Here is a 20,451-nt window from a genome sequence, read left to right as displayed (position 1 = left end):
ACCTGATCACACTGATGCCACGGTATTAGAAATTGAATTCCGTTTTCAAGCTGAAACTTCTTTCATAATATATTCACATATACTGCGGTTACATGCATTAACCAATTTTGATTCCGTAATCCTCAACTTCTTTATTGAGAGATCCAATACTTTTCTTTCACTAAATTGACTTGAATTTTAAAATATAAATATGCAGTTTAATCCGAAGATACGGAGAGACTAATCATGTTCTATGATTGACGACACACATTTTTAGAAAGTGCATTATACCGGTATTTTAACTAAATAATTATAAATTTACACATTGCGTCGAGCCATTGTTCTGAGTGCGAAACAGGGAAGAACATATTTTTAAATCCAGTCAGCAAATATTTAATTTTTTTTAATCTCGGGATACGAGAATGCAGACATACAATAATGTAATAAAAATTTTGTAAGTTCAAGCAGAATAAGTGATAATAAATGTGATTGTAGGCCAGTACAACGTCTCTGAGAATCACGAATCAAATTTTTTCCGTGAATCGCAAAAAGGAAATTTTCAATATTATTACAACCAACCAATCAACAAATTATAACATAAAGAAACATTAAAGTGATTTTCAAAGCAAAAACAAAGTACTCTTTCAATGAATTTTGAAATCGATCCAATGTTATCACAATGAAAAACACAAGTGATAAGATTGTGTCAAGAGAACTTTTTCCATCTATACTGAAGACATTGAAAGAGCACATGAGTTCACTAACTGAAATAAAAAGGAAGCAATACTAGATATTTAAAATTCTGAATTGTATTTTTTCAAACAATCTACACCTATGAGAATACAAAATTTAAGAATTTATACTCGAGTTTTCATAGATATGGAAACATTGCCTCCTTTTATGGAATTTGTTTACAACATTCATGAAAGAGAGAATAACCACTTTTCTTAATTTAATTTCATATTTTGAATATAGAAATTTTGTAATATAGTTATTCAGTTCATTCATGATTGTTGTTACTCAAATAAGAGTCATCTTTTGGAATAAGGAAACCTTTGGTCAGAGTGTTCAATCTGATTCGGAAACTGCGAAATATAAATAATCTAGAAAATAAGAGGCACTAGCTAAATTACATAACGGATTAAAGACCGGATTAAAATTACGTCATTTTTCTTTGACTAATTTTTCATTTTCCTTCATCATTAATATTCAAATACCAGCATTTTAATCTTGTAATATTATTAACATATAATCTTTTATGAATGGAATAAAACATAATTTCAGATACAAATTACAAATTTATTTACTTATCTAAAAAAAGTCTTCTACTTGAATTTATGCTTGAATTATCAACAAAATAATTACATGTCTATTTTCAGTCTAAAAAGATAAATTTCCAACAAAAAAGTGTCATATTTTATATTGCAATAAAAAAATTAAATTTATACCCAAAAAATGTTAACCAACAAAATTATTTGTTTTACCAAAAAAGAAGAATTTCGAACTAAAAAAAGATCAATTAAAAAAAATTTTAGCCAAGTATTTTAAACTTTTAGCCAAGTAGCTGAACTTTCAATGGAAAAAGATTAGTTTTCAACAAAATAGTTCAACTTTCAACCAAAGAGATAATTTTCAACTAAAAATATAAATCTCAAAAAAATTATTTCTTAACGAAGTGATTCAACCAAATATTTCAAAAAAAATAATTTAATACTCAAGCAAAGAAGAATAATTTTTAACCAAAAAATTGCAAATTTTATTTTCAAACAAAAAAAAAAAAAGAAATTTCTACCAAAACAGATTCATATTTGAATCAAAAAGATAAATGTTAAAAAAATAATTTAATTTTCGGTTTGCAAAGATGTCAGTTGACTTTTCACGATCAAAATATGAAATTTTTAACAATCAATACGTTTCTTCGGAAAAATTGAATTTTCAATCCAAAAGCACGAATTTTTAACCAAAAAGGATGCCTTTTTAATAAGATTGTTGAATTCCCTACCAAACAGTTGCCATTTTATCAAAGAAAGAGAAAATTTCTCTTAAAACAAATGAATTTTTAATTTAAAAAAAATTTGCTTAAGAGTTGAATTTTCATCGAGAAAAGATTTAAGTTCTCTTTTCAACGCAAAAACATTAAATTGAAACAAAAAGTAAATTTTCTACGAAATAGTTCAATTTTGAACAAAACAGCTGAATTTTCAAACCGAAATTATGACTTTTCAACAAAATTGTTTACTCTACCACCGAACAGTTGTATTTTTATCCAAGAAAGGTGTATTTTCTGCGAAAACAGGTGAATTTTAGAATCAAAAAGACAAAGTTTCAAAAAAGATTTTAATTTTTAACCGAAAAGTTGCAATTTTGTCTAAGAAAAATGAAAATTCGACAAAACAGGTAAATTTTTAATTAAAAAAAGAAAAATTTTCAACAACAAAAAAAGTTTAATTTGCATCCAGAAAGATATCAATTGACTTTTCAGCACAAAAATACGAATTTAAAACAAAAAGAAAAATTTTCTAGGAAATATTTGAATCTTCAACAAAACAGGTACATTTTATCCAAGAATTATGTTACGTAATTTAAGTATGGTCTCTAAGAGAAAGATTTAAGTTTGAAACTTGAAAGCTAAATGTAAGTTTTATATATTTTTTAATTTGGCACCATCCCATCATATCTAGTTGCCAACGTTCTGAATCATTTTGATTTTTGGAACAAACAAATTTAACATACTTCATAAAGCTTTAAATAATCATTTTTTTTATAAATTCAGCAAAAATTAATCGTTGTAAATTTAAATTTATTCCTGGGATAGTGCAGAAATAGTAGTTCGAAACTCTAGTACTTGACCAAAGGATACCGGACGTGGATCAATCTTGGAGTTTAAAAGAAAGCAGTTCAAACCAGACGATGTCTCGCCGTGAAAACTTAAGAGAAACCTTAGGAAAGAAAAACACCGTTGGGTGGGCAATTATCGGATGAGAGCCGTACGAGGAATACAAAAACGCATGACAACTACCTCGTGTTTCAAGTCCAAGAACCTTGAAAAATCTTTCAGAAATTTTGTGGACAGAAAGAGGGCCACAAAAAAATATCACAAAATTGCTGACAACCATGTAAGAAACAATTGACATTTAAGAAAAAGTTTCAGTATCAGCCTAAAGTTCGAAAAAAAACCCTATAACTAAGGCTCATTTTCTCAGTAAATAGTCAATAAACCGTTTAAGGACTTTCCAAGTTTAGTGATTGGCACTATCGATATTCTCATAGAATTCATTGTCTACAGCAATCTTCCTCAACGCTCCTATTATTATCTTCATCTTGCGCTAGTTATTTCTTGCAATTATCGTCATGCCGATCTTACCAAGTATAAGGATGACACAAGGCAATTTGCAAGAGAGTAACTAGAGAAGGCGATTATCTCTTCAGCAATCAAATTTCCTACCTTCATACCCATAACTTAGCTAAATCACTGTGACGAAAAGTAGAAATTAATCCGAGTATTCTACCCTTTGAAAAAAAAAATCGTAAGCATTGTTTTCAATAAAAACAAATTACATATCTCCTACAAACTCAAACGAGCAGATTAATCTAAACGAAACTCATTAAAATTTATAAATAATTAGGATGTCTACTCAAATCCTGGAAAAAAATTCCTTGACAATTCCCGGTTTTTGCCAGGTACCTGAAGTTTTTTCCAGGTATAATTATTAGCGAGTTTATTATAAAAAATTTTTTTTTTTAAATTTCGAATAATTCGATTAATATTATAAGATATTTTAAAGTATTTTAGCGCGATAGAATTTTTATTTTATCTACTTAAACTTGAAAAATATGGCACATATTTAGGTAAAATAACGAGGATACTGCATTAAATTCAATTTAAACCGTTTCCAATTCCTAACTTTTCAAGTACAAATTTGGATTTTCAAAAAGATAGATGAATTTTTAACAAAATAGTTGCATATTCAAACGAAAAAATTAATTTTCTACCAAAAGGACGATTTTCTAGAAAGATATATCAATTCACAATCAAACAGTTAAATTTTCAGCTGAAAAAGGTCTATCTTTAAATAAATAGCTGAATTTTGAACTAAAAAAGATCAGTTTTTAACCAAAAATGAAATATTTCAATTTTCCGTTTAAAAAAATTACTTTTCCACAAACAAAAAAAAAACATATTTATTTTTAAAACAAATGTTATTTAACTTTTAACCAAGTAGTTTTATTTTCAACTGAAAAGATGTATAAATAAAGAAAATGATCAATATTTAATTGCAATGCTCACATTTTTAAGCAAAAATATGAATTTTCAGGCAAGACGATTAATTTTTAAACGGTAAGACTAATTTTCTACCCAGAAAGAAGATTTTTCAACAACGAAAAAATGAATTTTTAGCAAAAAAAATGATTTTTCAACTAAAAAATACAAAAAGATGAATTTTTTTAGAAAAACGTTCGATTTTGAACCAAGTAATCTTATTTTTTACCAAAAAGATGAATATTTATATTGTTGTGTACTTGTCTTAAATCAATATTTTGTAATATTGATTTTTATTTGTAAATGTGAACAAAATATAAATAATTAACATCAAAGTATTTGATACGTTTTGTATCAAATACTTCAATATAAAAGCAATCAAATGCTTGAAACCCCAAACTTATAAATAGAAATTAATATTAAGAAAATATTGAATTTAAACCATTAAGACAAAAAACAATTAACATCAAATTATTTAATACATTTTACCTAGCCAAAACCATATAAAAAATGAAATAGTTGAATTTTAAACAACAAAATAGAACTTTCAACAAAGAAGATTAACGTTTACCAAGGAAGACAAATTTTATAGAAAATAGATGAATTTTAAATTGAAAAGATAAATTGTCAATCGACAATTGAATAGTTAAATTTTAAGATAAAAATTAATGTTTAACCAAAAAGATGGTTTTTCAACTAAAAAATGAGTCTTCAAATGAGTTTTCAGCCCAGAAGAATAATTTCTACCAAAATAGTCAACATTTTTAACTAAAAAGATAATTTTTCAACCAAATATTTAATACTTACATTTCCAGTAAAAAATTAATTTTCTACAACAAAAACAAATAATAAATTTTCAACAATATAGTTCAAGTTGCAACTGGGACAGTTAAATTTTCAGTTAAAAAAAATAATAATTTTTAACCAAAGAAAAGGAGAATTTTCAACAAACTCATTTTTCAACCAAGGAGATTAATTTTTAAAATAAAATTATGAATCTTTAACAAACAAAAAATTCATTTTTAACAAAAGAATAACTATCAACCAAGTAATGAAAACTTCATTCAACAAAGACGAATTCGGAACAAAAAGTGTATTTGTTGATATTTTAACACAAGAAGATTTCAACTTTTTAAAAGAACAATGAAATTCAACCAAAAAGAAGGAATTTTTAACAAAATTAATTGCATTTTCAACTAAACCCGACGAATTTTCAACTAAAAACTGAATAGTTGAACTTTCAGTTTACAAAACTGATTTCATACAAAGGAACCTGTTATTCAATTTAATATTGCAATTAAACAAATATAAATACGCTATCGAAAAAACCCCCTTAGCTTAAAAAAAATTCCCTGACAATTCCATGTTCTCCAGGTAGGAGAGACACTAGGGTGAGCCGAAAAAAAAAATTTTTGAATTTCGTTTATGACTAACAAACATCTTTTTCTACATAGCAAAATAACTTGGCAGAATCTTTTTAAAGTTGAAAACTGAAAACAGTCATTTTTCGATATATTTCAATGTTCGGTCACTATTTCTTCATGGAATTAGTTTTTACTGTCTGAATTCATTTATTTTTATGTAACAAACGATTTTCAAAAACTTTTAGTGGAAACAAAATTCAGGCGACGAATTTAGTTACGTAGAACATAATTTTTATTTCAAAATCAAAGTGTCGAATATAATAAAAAATTGTAAAAAATCATAATTTTTTGTTTTGTTATCCATTACAGGAGTTTCAATAATCTGCAAATTAATACGAAATAAAAGAGCAATATCTCACGACACGAACTTTTTTTTCTAAGCTGGAATAACATTATTTTACTTAATGATACGTAAAAAATCGCAATTATAGTTACATTGACTTTTCCTTATAAAAATTATATTTTTTATGTCCTAAAAGAGCCCTGGAAATGATAATACAAAACTCTAATTTTGCACCATTTTTGATTATTTTCGAAACTTCGATTTTGAAATAAAAAGGATATTCTACTACGATGAAGAAAAATGGTAAACCGGACATTGCAATATATCGTAAAAATCACTGTTTTCAAAATTCCTGCTAACTAAAGATATCCTTTAAAAATCTAAAATTGACGCAAAATGCATCAATCTACTGTTTTCCTATTTAACTTACTCCGATTTTGCATTCAAATCTTACTCGGAGGGTTTTTGAGGTTCCTGAATCCGAATCTGAAGTCTTAATTCGAAAATTTTAAATGGCGTATATTTTTGTCCGCCATTTAATTTTTTTTCAATTTTGACTTCAAATTCTAATTCAGCGACCTCAAAAACCCGTAATTACAGAGATTGATTCAAATCGAGCCTTTTCTTTTTGTATTTTCGTCAAACATATTGGATCCGCCATTTTAGATGTCTGAATTTCGACTTAATATTCGGATTCAGCGACCCCAAAAACTCCAGGGTACCAATTTTCAGAATAACAAATTTTCCTGCCATTTTGGGCACTACTTTTTTGTCGAATTCTCTCTGCCAACGAAGGGGTTAAAGACTCATTTTGATATGTAGAAAAAGATTTTTGTTATCCAGTTAAAATTCAATTTTTTTTTTTTTTTCGGTCCACTCTAGTAGATACCCTGATAATAGATTCGAATGATTAGTTTTATAGAGGCACGGTTTGTTACTTTTGATTCTACCAATCCTTTTCCTGAATCTCAATGAACTACGAGAATATTATAGATTCACAGCCCACCTAACTTGGCATTAATTCATTCCAGTTATGCAATCGGTTTTTCGCTAAAGCCTTTGCGGACTCGTTCACGGTATTATCGCGAGAGTGCGACATCGTATCGGTCAAAGTGGCTGCTATTATTTATTATTTTTTTTCCTCGACGGCTCTCCAATTGCATTGCATACCCATCAGCTAAACGAGAACCAATCAATGTGTCGACGAGATTAAAAAGCTTACCGTTCACTCTCATCGGCAGCCTGAGATGCCTCCGCCAATTTGGCAGTGGCGGTGGCAAGGCGCTCTTCTGATCTTTCGAGGTCCTCCTCCAAAAGCTGGATACGACGGTTCAGGGCAGCGACCTCGGACTCAGCCTGAAAATAAGCAAAATTCATTAAAAACCAATTCCGCATCAATTATTCAGGATGTCTTCTCAAATCCTGGAAGAAAATTCCCTAACGAGTTTATGATAAATAATTCCGGGTTTTTTATTTATAATAACGGGGGTCGTTTACAACTTTTATTAAAAGGTTTTCTTAAATATATAAGTACCATAAATTAATTAAATAATTAAATAATACTAAAACAACAATTCGTTTCTTGAATTTGTCTCTGAAATACCAAATAGTTGAATTTCAACTAAAAAAAAAAATCAATTTTCCATCAAATACTTGAATTTTGAATTTAAAAAATATCAGTTTTCAAAGAAAAATGGAATAGTTAAATTTTCAATTAAGGATTACACTAAATACAATCAATCTCAAAAGTTGCCTACCTTTAAACTGATTTATAAATTCGACAAAAAAAGATCTATCATTAATTTCTGTAAATCTTGGTGGAGGCTTATTTGACAGTAGTTATTTAAAGGTTTAGTTTTTCCTTTCTCTTTAGGGAAAAGTTACCAATTTTATTTAATCCTAATGATCAAGGCCTCATTTTATTCTTCGAAAGATTCTTTAAATTTCTATTTGGGTGGTGTTAATTGAAATTTAAACTATTGTTAAAAAAACAAGTTTAACCTGTATTTTTTTTTCTGAAGTGTGCTTAGAAGCTTCAATCAAGATTTACAGAAATTAAAAATAGATCTTTTTTGTCTATTTTATCAAACATTTTAAAGGTTGGCAACTTTTGAGATTGATTGTACGTTGTGCACATCCTTAAAGCCATGCGAGCGTAACCGCAAAATTTTTTTTAAACATTTTTTTCAAACTCAACTCACGTTTACACGAAACGCGATATCGAGTTGAAAAATTAAATAAAAATCCGTAAGAAACGTTTGTCTGGTCCCAAATTTTAACAATGATAAAAAAAAATTGTTGTAGCCCTTTTTTGTTGTGCTTTTTTCATAATTATCAAATTTTAGGACCAGACAAACGTTTCTTAGTGCTTCTAATTTAATTATCCGAATTTTCAACTCAATATCGCGTTTTGTGTGAACATAAGTTGGATTTCAAAAAAAAAAGTTTTTAGACATTTTGAGCTGAATTATATTTATATAATATATTTATATAATCATAAATCTTCAACTGCAATAAATACATTTTAAACCAAAAAGATGACATTTTAACAAAAGAGTTTAACTTCCTCCCAAGTAGTTTTATTTTCAATGAAAAAAGATGAATTTTCAAACAAGAAGATTAATTTTGTACCAAAAAGACGATTTTTCAACAAAATACACGAATTTTTAATGAAATAGTTTTCAAACAGTTAAATTTTCAATAAAAGTGATGAATTTTCATTACTTTTAACTATAATGATGAATCTTTGAACTAGATGAATTTTAAACCAAAAAGATGAATTTTCAACTAATATTATGAATTTAACCAAAACTAAAAGACAAATGTTCAACCAAATATTTGAATTTGGAATTAAAAGAGATTAGTTCTCAGCCAACAATGGAATAGTTACATTTTGAATTTAAAAAATATATCATTTTTAATCAAACTGATGAATTTTTAACTAAAATGATGAATCTTCCTTCATCTGGAATCGTTGAATTTTCAAACAAAAAGATGAATTTTCAAATAAAATTATGAATCTTTAACTGTGATAGTTGAATTTTCAACCAAATAGTTGAATTTTGAACAAAAAAATATCTATTTACAACCAAAAATGGAATAATTATATTTTTTTTAAATAGTTATATTTTTAAACAGTGATGAATTTTCAACTAAAATTATGGAATTTTAAACTGGATTAGTTAAATTTTCAACCCAAACGGTAAATTTACAAATTAAATAAAAATAGAAGTGATGAATTTGAAATTAAAATGATTAATATTTAACTGGAGTAGTTGAATTTTAAAGAAAAAAGATGAATTTTTCACCAAGAAAATTAATTTCTACCAAAAAAAAATCATTTTTCAAATAAAAATGGAATAGTTAATTTTTTAGTAAAAAAATAATTTTGAGCTAAAGAGATGAACTTTGAACTAACGTGATTTTCAGTTTTAAAAAATAATAAGGTAAAAGAAATTTTAAAACAAATATGTAGTTAAAAGTTTTTAACTGTAATAATTAAATTCTCAGTAAAAAAAATGTAACTTTTATCCAAGGAAACGACGAATGTTAACAAAACAACTGAGTTTTCAACCAAATAGATGAATTTCCAATTAAAATGATGAACCTTTAAAAAAATAGTTTTTAACAAAAGGGATTAACTTTTAACCAAGCATTATAATTTTCATTGCAAAAAAGATTAATTCTGAACAAAAAAATGTGGTAATTGATATTTCAATCAAAAATATTTTAATTTTCAATCAAAAACACTTTAATTCAACCAAAAAAAGACGACTTTTTAAACTGAGTTGAATTTTTATCTACTAATATGAAAGATTTTTCTGTCAATACGAGAGAACATATTTTCAAGAAACAGGTAAATTTCCAACAAAATACATACAATTTCAATGATATACTTGCATTTTCAACTTAAAATGATACATTTTAAACCAAAAATAAAACTTAAGTTTTCAGTTAAAAAAAATTAATTTCAAACAGAAAAAAAACGAGTTTTCAACAAAATAGTTAAATACAATAATATAATGCTACCTTTACGAATGAATAATCATTGTTATTAAATTTTATATTGTAATTAACGAAAAATAAGGACGCACGCGAAAAAGTTCCCAGACTTAAAAAAAAATCCCTGGCATTTCCAGGTTTTCCAGGTGGAATAAGACATCCTGATTATTCTATTGCAAAGGTTCAGAATATTTTACAAATTCCCACAAGCAAAGAATTTTCAAATGGCAAATGTTGAATTCTATCATCTGTGGATGTACTGCAATGATCGAATTTATCGCCAACCGGAATAGAAATATGTGGAAGTAAGTTAAATCGCGCAAATCGTCCTACGCATCACCAACTTTTTACGTCAGGTCCGGATATCCGTCATGTGCATGTGCGTAATGCTTCATTATGCAATGGGAACTGAACGGTTTCCCAGACAAGCTGCTAATTTTCCCGCTCTGAGTGAACAAAACCTTTCATTCAAGGCATCATCGAAACAATTAAGATGAATAGATCCACCGCACGTGAGAATCTTCAAAAGAATAATGGCGAGTCTAATTTTTTCAAATAATAGAATGTTAATGCTTTCGAAGAAGTTATAATTATATACAGCACTGCTTAGTGAATTTTAGAATAGAAAAGATTTTAATTATATTTCCGTAATCATAAAATAGTACACTGTGTTGGAATTCAGATGGAAAAACATATATAATGAAAAGCAAGCGCCATGAAATTTATTACCAGAATTAATTTATTCCGAAATCAGATTGTTTTACTAGATTTAATTTGAAGAAGGCTGGCAATCTAATTACAGCTCTAAGACAAAATGTTGATTTATGTACACAAGTGTAAAATAATTTAATTTAGTACCAGGTTTTTAATGTTTTTATTCTAGAATTAAAAGTTTAATGGACGGACGATCATGATTCTGGATTTTTAAACTAAAGTTGTAACACTCTAGGACGTGTATGTAATCAAGTGGGTGCGTCGCTTGCTTCCTGAATACAATGCATACAAAGTTCAGTCAGCCGGTGCGTAAATGCAATGCATAAAGTACGCACGTCGATTAGGGTCAATTTGTTGAAACACAATGCTCGAAAGCAGGTGAAGCAACAAACTTACAAACGCTACTATTATAATCATACTTAAACTACACTCGAATATTAATCTAGCATCAATTTCGAATTGTGATCTACAATTTTCCATAGTTAGTTGTCAAAAAATGTAACTTCAAAACTGAAATTCTTTTAGAACTACTTTTTTTTAAATTTAAACTCGGCAGTTTGAACAATTTCCAACAGAGTTCAGGAATTGAATATTTAAAGCTGAAACCGGTATTAAAACATTCGAAACTGGGGCAATCTCAAACTGTTCAAGTCGGCATTATTATAAATAGAAAATGATTCAATCTTAAACAATTACTATGCATTTTATTTGAAATTGCGATTGTAATTTGAACTTATGGAACTATTAAAAAAATAAGTAAATTTTAGAAAAATCTACTAAACCCGAAATCTATGCATTCCACTTCTGTGTTCTTATAATATTCTGGAATGAGGTAAGCTGCATTAATAGCTTATACTGAACTGCTGTTTGCTTGGTGTCTTAGTTCACCGCAGACTAAATGACGTCAGTGATAAAAGCAGTGTAATTTAACTTTCAGGGCAAAATATTTTATTTCCCGTTCCTTAAGACCTTTAAATATCTGAGAGATTATCATAAAAGTATTTACATGAATCAACATTTATTCAATGTGAGTCATGCACCTAATGAAAAAAGCAAATAATGCAGGATGTATAGTGTAATCAAAAATAAATTCAATCAATGATTTCCTTCGATTGACTGGATATTGATCGCATTCATTGAAGACATTCCGAGTAAGATTAAAGAGAATAAATGACATAACGGTCGTTTTTGAAGGAGGATGGACGTAAATAGTCGTGAACACTTTCACGCTGATGGATTATGTCACATTATTTGAGGCCACAGCACTGCCGGAATATCAGTGGCTCAGAATTTCTGGATTCAGAAAGAGTTCCTTCTCCATGAGAATATTTAACTTTAATCACTACATCTAATCTCTGTTCTTTTATGACAGAAGGATTGCCTTCAGGCTTCAAAAATTGAGGGTCAAGAATAAAATACAAATGCTCATCCGAATTTAATTTATGAACCTTTAGTAATATTGGGAACATAAAGAATTGAAGATGAAGAAAAAGGATTTTAGAAGATTCTCTCTTTGAGATGCTGCCGGGAGAGCAATACCATCTCTGAAAAGAGAGAGCGGCGACGTAGAGATTCATTTTTTGTACCACACTCAACCGTCTAAAGAAAACGATACGTCATAACTTTGTAGCCACATGACGAATAGCAGATTTACATTGCGCGTGTATTCTCGCGATATTATTCCTACAATGAATAATCGTAAAGGTACGTGAGCTCAACTCGTGAAATTCAAGAGATGCTATCATTACGAGAATGCGGCACTAGACATACGAGAAGTTGAATTTAAACCTGGATGCAAGCATATACGGAAACGTATGTATATCATAGTATCATATATGTTTCTGAAGCAGAACATCAACGTGGTAAAGAACCAATCAGTTTTGCTTCACGTCACGTAGATGGATATTCGCCTCGATAAGACTTTTTCTTTTTAATTTGACCGCACGTTGGATGAGATGATAACTAACAAAGTGCTAGTCAAGGACGGAGTACAATGTACATTGTAATTATGGATGTACCACATACGGTATTCAGATTGGGTGCCGATACTGACCTCGAATTCTTTACTTAAGGTGGTAATTACTAAGCAAACGTACCAGTGACCGAATGGATAAGGCTTTGCTAAATAAAACGTTAAACCTGTTTTCAAGTTTTCAGTTTTTTTCCCTTTCAAGGTATTAGGTAACTGGGATGATCATTGAACAATCTTGGATTAACTGATGATCTAATTCGGTGAATCTAGCCACAATTTTTCATTCTATCAGCAATTGCCGCAAACAAACTTCACATCAGTAAATGCTCTCCAAATAGGATAAAACGTGATTTTTCAAAACAAAAAATAAGGAAATAATTGAAGAGAGTGAATTCTTTTTAATAAAACTAATGTAGATACCATATTCCTAAGACTTCAAGTCGAAATATATTGCATTTTCAACAAAAATTTTGATCTTTCAAGCCAAAAAGACTACTTTTCTACCAAACAGTTTAATTTTCAATCCGAATATATGAATTATCGAAAATTAATTTAATTTTTAACCAAACAGTTGAACTTTCAACGAAATCGTACAATTTTCTAAAAAATCCAAAAATATGAACTTTTAACAACAAATTTTATTTGTCAAAAAATGTGTTAATTATCAATAGAACAGTAATTGTACACTTAACCGGAAAAGAATAATTTGCAACCAAATGTTTGGATTTTTTGAGAAAGTATTTAAATTTTCAATAAAAAAAAGATTAGGTTTCTACCGAAAGTTTAGTAAACAGTTGCATTTTTAAAGAAATATTAAAAATTTCTAACAAAATATTGAAATTACAAGCCAAAAATACAAGTTCTCTACAAAACGCAAAAATATGAATTTGCAAAAAAAATATTTTTCAACAAATATTTTAATCATCAACAAAATAGTTGTATATTCAACAAAATATTTTTATATTCAGCTAAACAGATCAATTTTTTACGAAAGTGGTAGGATTTTCAACCTAAAAAGATTCAATTTTCACTAAAAAAAAAAGACCAATTTTCAACAAAACGTGATTTTTCAACAGAATATTTCGATTTCCAAGTAAAAAAAAAAACAAACATTTTTAACGAAAAATGGAATACTTCAATTTTCAGTTCAAAAATTAATTTCCTAATTAACATTTTTAAACAAATGAGGAATTTTTTACCCAAAAAGACAAATTTGCAACTAAGAAAGATTTTTCAAGACAAAAAGGCAAATTTATTACGAACCCGTCAAAATTTTCGAATCGAAAATATGAATTTTCAAACAAAATAATTAACTTTTACAACTGATATTCTGCACAAAAAATATAACAGTAGACTTCAATGAAAAAGAATTAATTTTTAACAAAACCAAATAAAGAACCAAATAAATTAGTGTAACGAAATAGTTGAATCTTGAAAAATAAGCTAATTATTTTCAACCAAACAGTTGCATTTTTAACCAAAAAAGATTAAATTTCTACCAAGAGACAAATTTTCACACCAAAAAGACGAATTAAAAAAAAAAGTGAAATTTTCAACCAAGAAAGATTTCTCAGTCCTGATAAAAACCAAATTTCAAACAGATTGTTCAATTTTCAATAGAAAAAGACGAACTTTCTAAAAAAAAATTAATACTTCAACCAGAAAATAGAAATTTAAAAAAAGGTCAAGTTTCCACCAAATCAAGACATCAATCAAATCAAGTTAATCAAATCATTCAAAAAGACGACCTTTCTAAGAAAAACTTGATGCTTCAACCAGAAAATAGGAATTCAAAAAAAAGGTTAATTTTCAACCAAATCATTGAATTTCTAACTAAAAAAGACGAACATAAAAAAAGTTAAATTTTAAACAGAATAATTAAATTTTCAAACAAATATCAAATTTTGTAATCAAAAAGATGTGCTCTGAAGGAAAAATATAATAGCATAGACACTTCAATATAAAAAAAAAACTTATTTCAAACGAAAAATACTTCCGCTTTCTTATTGGTTTCAGTTCCCATTTAAGCGAAAATCAGGACCTCATTGCAAAATATCCTGCTATAGATAAAATAAATAAAAAACAGCCTATAAAAGCTTCACATTTTTTACAATTGATGACGTAAAAAATACCATACAAGCCATTTCCATTCTCTTGTTCTGCCTGCCTCATTAATAGGTGAGTCAGTAGACTCGTGAGCTTCAATGGCCCCCATAAGTGCCTATCCCAAATGGGTGGTCAGCAATATTATAATAATCTAATCATCTTGATATCAATTTTTTTCTCTCATTATCAGAAATGAAAACAATTGGTACTAAGATATATTCCATGAAATTTAATCATTGACACCTCAAAACATAATTGCAAAATTTCAATTTAGGGAGAAAAGATTATCTATAAAATAAGAAAGAACAGAAATACATAATCGTCGAATCGTGAAAATAGAAGAGAAATGCGAGTGAACAAAGGAGAGACAGTCCTCGTTATCTAAATTGCAGAGTTCCTGCGACAATAACTAAACCCACTTTTTTCCACGTGGACTCGTTCGCGGTGTGAGAAATGTCAGGTTGATGTTTATCCAGGTACCGTAAGACCTGCTTCGTTACGCCCAAGGCAGAAGTTCGTGCACTTTTCGGAATTCCGGTTCAATAGAAACCCGACCCTCCAAAGTACTCAACCTACCAGGGAAGAAAAAAAATCGATACCTGAAGCAACCTGTCGTTTAAAAGTACAAAGCTTCTTCTTGAGCCTCAAAATATTAAATACCTTTAAAGAAATTTACTGTGGTTTACTTTTGTGATCAACCGCATTAACTTTTCTTCACAAATCTGCCGTTGCTTTTACGCTATGGACAAAAATTCTTCAGGCTACAATGCTACACCATGCCTAAATTTTATGAAATTAAGATCAAAACTTATCACCCAAATGTAATACTTTGTACGGTAGTAAATTGACTGCAAAAATAATGCACAGTCTACTTGTTTCATCCAGTGAATCTCAACATTGTGCAATGTACAACGACCTCGTCGATCATGAGAACTGGAAGAACCTGAATCAAGTTCAGTATGTATGTTGAGATTACGGTAGGTATGCGAACATATTCACACCATACCGACAAGCGAAACGCATGACGCAAATACTTAATAATCATGGAAGCTAAATGCAGACATAATCGTCTCGGGACAGATCATTTTGGTCATCCGACACTTCTCGTGCACAGGCCTCGCATTCAATTGTTCATTAATCAACCCTTTCTCGTCTTTATTGTTTAGCAATTCAGACGATTAAATAAAATGCGACGCTCACTATCCAAACCGAAAGCACTTGCTTTCTATAATCTAATGTTTATTATTTTATATTATGTAATTTGACATGGTAATACTTTTGTCAAGGAAGCTGAAGTTTCGGAAAACTTCAAGGAATCAAAAATCCTGTTTTGAACGCGATATAATCTTGGTAATCTTCTATTAGTTTTGAAGTGTACTTGTAAACCGGGTATCAATTTGTGTTATGACTTGTTGCAACTCACCACTTAGAAAAGGACAAGATGTCACGTGATCCGTTAAATCGAAGCAGACAACCAGTTCGTCCCCTTCTTGCAACATACACAAAACTTTTGCCTATTTGTGTGTTAAATTTCATTTGCCATTAACTTGTCAATACTTTGTTATTTTAAATATTGATTCGATAAAATTTGCTTAACTTTTAAATTAAATTTTTACTTCGCTGTAATTTCACTTTATCAAATAATTTCAAATTCAAGCCTTGAAAATTGAATTGCACATTGAGACAGTGCACATTTTACAATTTCAAAGCAGTAGCCTTCAAAAATAGACATTCTCCACGTGGGATGCATTTATAATTTACAGTTTCAAAATGGAAAGCCACGGAAGTTTCACAATCTTTATTTAGAAACCATAACATTTCAACACTTTTATGGTACTAAAATAAGCATTTTTAAACTGAACCATGTTCATTTTCGAAGATTTTACTTTAAAAATTGAAATCTTTAGAAATAAATAACTATCAAAGGAAATGTAAATTTAAAAGCATTCGAACTGCAAATAGTCGAAAATCAAAAGCTTCCTGATCTCATCAGTGATCAGTTTCAAAAGTTTTCGCGTTGTAAATTTAAATCATGCTAGTTTTTATTACAAAGATTGCAAAATTAGTTTTCAAACTAAAAGCTTCAAAAATAAAAATTAAAAAAAAACATTTGTATTGTTTCCAATTTTAAACATAAACTTTTCTATGGCTGAAATAGTTTAAATCATTAAAAAAAAAAACTATATTTGAAGATTATTTACTTGTTTTCAAAACTGGAAAGAGTAGAGTTGTAGGGAATGTTTTGCGCGTAAAAATAATTAGGATGAACTAAAATTCAACTATTTTTTAAAAATTGGTTTTAAATTTTTGTTATGGAAATTATATTTTTTCTTTCATAAGAAATTACTCATGATATCATTTCAACTCTTAAAATCAGTCGAAATTGTAAAGTCTTTATTCACATCCTGGTTCAAATTTAAAAGGCTTTTGATTGTAAATTCTAATAAATAAACCTATAGTTTTAAAACACCCAAATCTTCCAACTAAAATGACTAATTTTCCTCAAATAAATATTGTTTAGTCAAGGAAAAAAAATTTTCATCCAAATTGTTAAAATTTCAAGCCAAAAGAATTTTTGTTTAGAAAACAATAGAATTCTCAACTCGAAAAGTTAAGATTTGAAAAAAAAAGAATTCTCAAAACAAAAAATGTAATAGGTGATATTCCAATAAAATAATTAAATTTTCAACAAAATAGTAAATAGTTAACTTTACAACGGACAAAGGTGAATTCTGAACAAAAAATGTAATAGTTGATATTTCAACGCCCAAACATATGACATTTTCTACAAAAAAAGATGAACTTTTAACAAAATACTTCATTATCCAAAAACTGTTGGAGCTTCAACTACAAAAGTTAAATTTGGAAACAATAAATATTCAGTGAAAAAATTAATTTTTAAGAAGAAATAAAAACGAGCTTTCACAAAATAGCGATGAGATTTCAACTAAAACTACGAATTTTCAACAAATAAATATTTCTAATTCAAAGAGAAAAAAAAGTGTAACCAAATTGTTGCATTTTCAATCCAAAAGACTGTTTTTCTGTAAAACAGTTTAATTTTTAAGCCAAAATATAAATTTTCAACAATATTATTAAATTAAAAAAAAATAGTTGAATTTTTAGTCAAATATTTAAGTTTTTAGCCTACAAAAGCTAATTCTCAAAAAGAAAACATTGCAACAAAATACATGAATTTCCAAACCATGATCTATTAAAATTCAACTATTTTTTAAAAAATTGGTAAGAAGCGGGATTAAAGAAATATAATTGCAAAGACTTTGGTTAAACTAATATCTTCTCGTACACTTTAATCGCTTTTAATAAAAAATTATCTTTTTTCCGTCATAGCAAATTCTTAAAATAGTAGAAAACTTCTTTCCGGTGACCCGATTTTTTAATTTTAAAACGAAAAGCTTTCTGATTTTAAAGTGTCAGAGTTAAAGCCTTGATCTTATCAGTGTTCAAATTTAAAAGTTTTTCGATTCGAAAGCCATTCCAGTTTCAAATCCGTGATTTAGAATTCAAAACTCGATTTAAAACATAATATTTTCAAAAGCATAATCCTGAAACCTTACAGACTGTAAACATCTAAATTTAAAATCATTGAACCTTCAGAAACATTACTTTCAATTGCTCCAAAATTTTAAAAAAACGTCAGGTACGTTACACTATAATTAAACATAAAAATGTCCTAATTTCAAGTGGCAATTAAAACTTATTATCAATTATCGACTATTAATAACAAGATCTTATCCCTCCATTTAAAATTTTATCATCTACATTCTACAATGTAGGTAGATTCAACATTCTACATCTTCTAAAATAGAGACCTTGAATTCCTGAGTCATCATATTCAACACTCCTAACAAGCAACTATTACAGCAGAGCTATTACTCATAACAACTCTTCTCCAAAATCCGAACTGTCAAGATTTCCAACGACAGCCATACTTCTAGACTTAATGATTTACCGGAAAAAACTTCAGAATGCCACAAAGGCCTGTTTTCGCTCCCTGACATCAGCCAAGGAAAGATTTTCTGGGTCGAATGACCCCGCTAAAAACCGACCGGACTGGCAAATTCGTGATTTTCTCAGAAATTTGGTAACCGGTAAATATTCTAAGTGGGAAGGTTGATACGGTGTTTGTAAGTTAAAGTACGCAAGACATAAGTTATAAACTTGTCCAGCAAACATGCGAGAGGAATGCGAAGTGCCCCTCCCCGGTTGGAGGTAGGATTCGGCTTGACGACTGCAGGGCTGACACGCACCAAAGAATCGATTCCGACCTGGAGACGCCGGCAACGAGGTTTCCCATTTAGCCCGAAATTAAGACATGCAATGACTAATTCATTCATTAAACTCCTGGTTCGTCATGCTGGAATTGCTCCGGACGCGCGTGCTTGTGGGTAGAGTAAGCGAGAGGATACAGGAAGGGAGAGAAATCCTGACAAGGATGGAGACACGATTGAATCCCAAGGACACAGGGGGGGTTGCAAAAAAAAACAAAAAAAGGGGCGCACTCACTTCCTCGCGACGGAGAACTTCCACCTGCAGCCGCTTATGGTATTCGTCGCACTCGTCCTTATATTTCTCCATTTCTTCCTTCGTCTGACGCATTTTCTTCTTTAGCACGTCAAGAAGGGTTCCCTGAACTTGTGTCGACATTTTGCCCGGTCAAGAATCGCCAACTTCGTCGACAGATCGTGAAAAAAATTCCGCCGACACGCGAAAATCGAACGAACGCTAGGTGGTTGCCGTATCGAGCTTAGAAACGTCGTTCGAACTGTCGAACACGAGCGACCACTGGCTGCTGTCGAGAAGAAAATGGCTGACTTTGACAGAACTGCGCATGCGCATAAAAGTAGTCCCTCGCCCTTCCTCAACCAACCACGAGCGAAAAATCAGTCCCTCGAATTCACGACTTTTTCTGGCTTGCCGAGGACGCGAATGACGCGATCGAAAGGACAATCAGGTGAATTCCCTCTAAATGTGAGAGGCGATTTTAAATTGAGCAAGATTCCAAAGAGGCACTTGTCGGTAAAGACAAGATCGTCGGGTATGAGGTACTCAACCAATCGACAGGTTGCTTTTTCAAAGCCCCGGAAATACCGCGCCTGTTCTTGTCGCGCCCAACTGTTTGAATCATTTGAATCGCGATGAGAACAAATCCCAGGGCCCTTTTCATTTAAATTATTTTTGGTGTGTTTATGCGAAAAATAATTAAGCTTCCGGTCAAGTTGGTCAAGTTTCGGCCCTCTATCGGGGTGGCCAAAAGCTTCATTTTAAAAATTCCCAGACTTTCCTTCTCAAGTGAACCACATGAATAAAAAAAAAAACATTTTAACAAAACACTTCCATTTACATCCAAATAATTCCAATTTTAGAGTAAACGAGACTAATTCTTAAAGAAACCATTGAATTTTTAACCAAATAGTTGAGTTCTCAGTTTTTATATAAAAATATGAAATTTCTACCACAAAAAAGCGGGCATTTTTAGAAAAAAAACTTGATTTATTAACCCGTTAACGCCGAGAATGCCCCTTTGGGTACACCACACTTTCTGCAATTAAAACTCATGCAATAACCGGTGGAATAAATGTCTAAACTTTCAGAATACATGGTTCCAAGATCAATTTTTTATGTTAGTGTGTTCAAAATGGCTCATTAATCACAACATTTTTGCGAAGACATTCATGAATTTTTTTCT

At 29.6% G+C, this 20,451-nt stretch overlaps 1 protein-coding gene across 17 annotated transcripts in view; it reads right to left on the bottom strand.

Annotated features, from left to right (window-relative positions):
• LOC117166868 (tropomyosin Per a 7.0102) overlaps nt 1-20,451 on the bottom strand; it is a 78,613-nt gene that overhangs the window by 30,208 nt on the left and 27,954 nt on the right. For 14 of the 17 annotated variants that reach the window (XM_033351261.1, XM_033351262.1, XM_033351260.1 and 11 more), the window contains one exon: nt 7,170-7,303. In XM_033351261.1, coding sequence (XP_033207152.1) covers nt 7,170-7,303 — 134 coding nt within the window. Of the gene's footprint in view, nt 1-7,169; nt 7,304-19,268; nt 19,551-20,451 lie in introns of those variants that run through there. The other 3 variants (XM_033351265.1, XM_033351266.1, XM_033351263.1) reach the window with 2 other exon arrangements.

This window comes from Belonocnema kinseyi, chromosome 2, assembly GCF_010883055.1.
Source record: "Belonocnema kinseyi isolate 2016_QV_RU_SX_M_011 chromosome 2, B_treatae_v1, whole genome shotgun sequence".
Lineage (NCBI taxonomy): Eukaryota > Metazoa > Arthropoda > Insecta > Hymenoptera > Cynipidae > Belonocnema > Belonocnema kinseyi.
The sequence above is the reverse complement of the archived record's forward strand: the minus strand, read 5'-3'. Positions and strand labels throughout refer to the sequence as shown.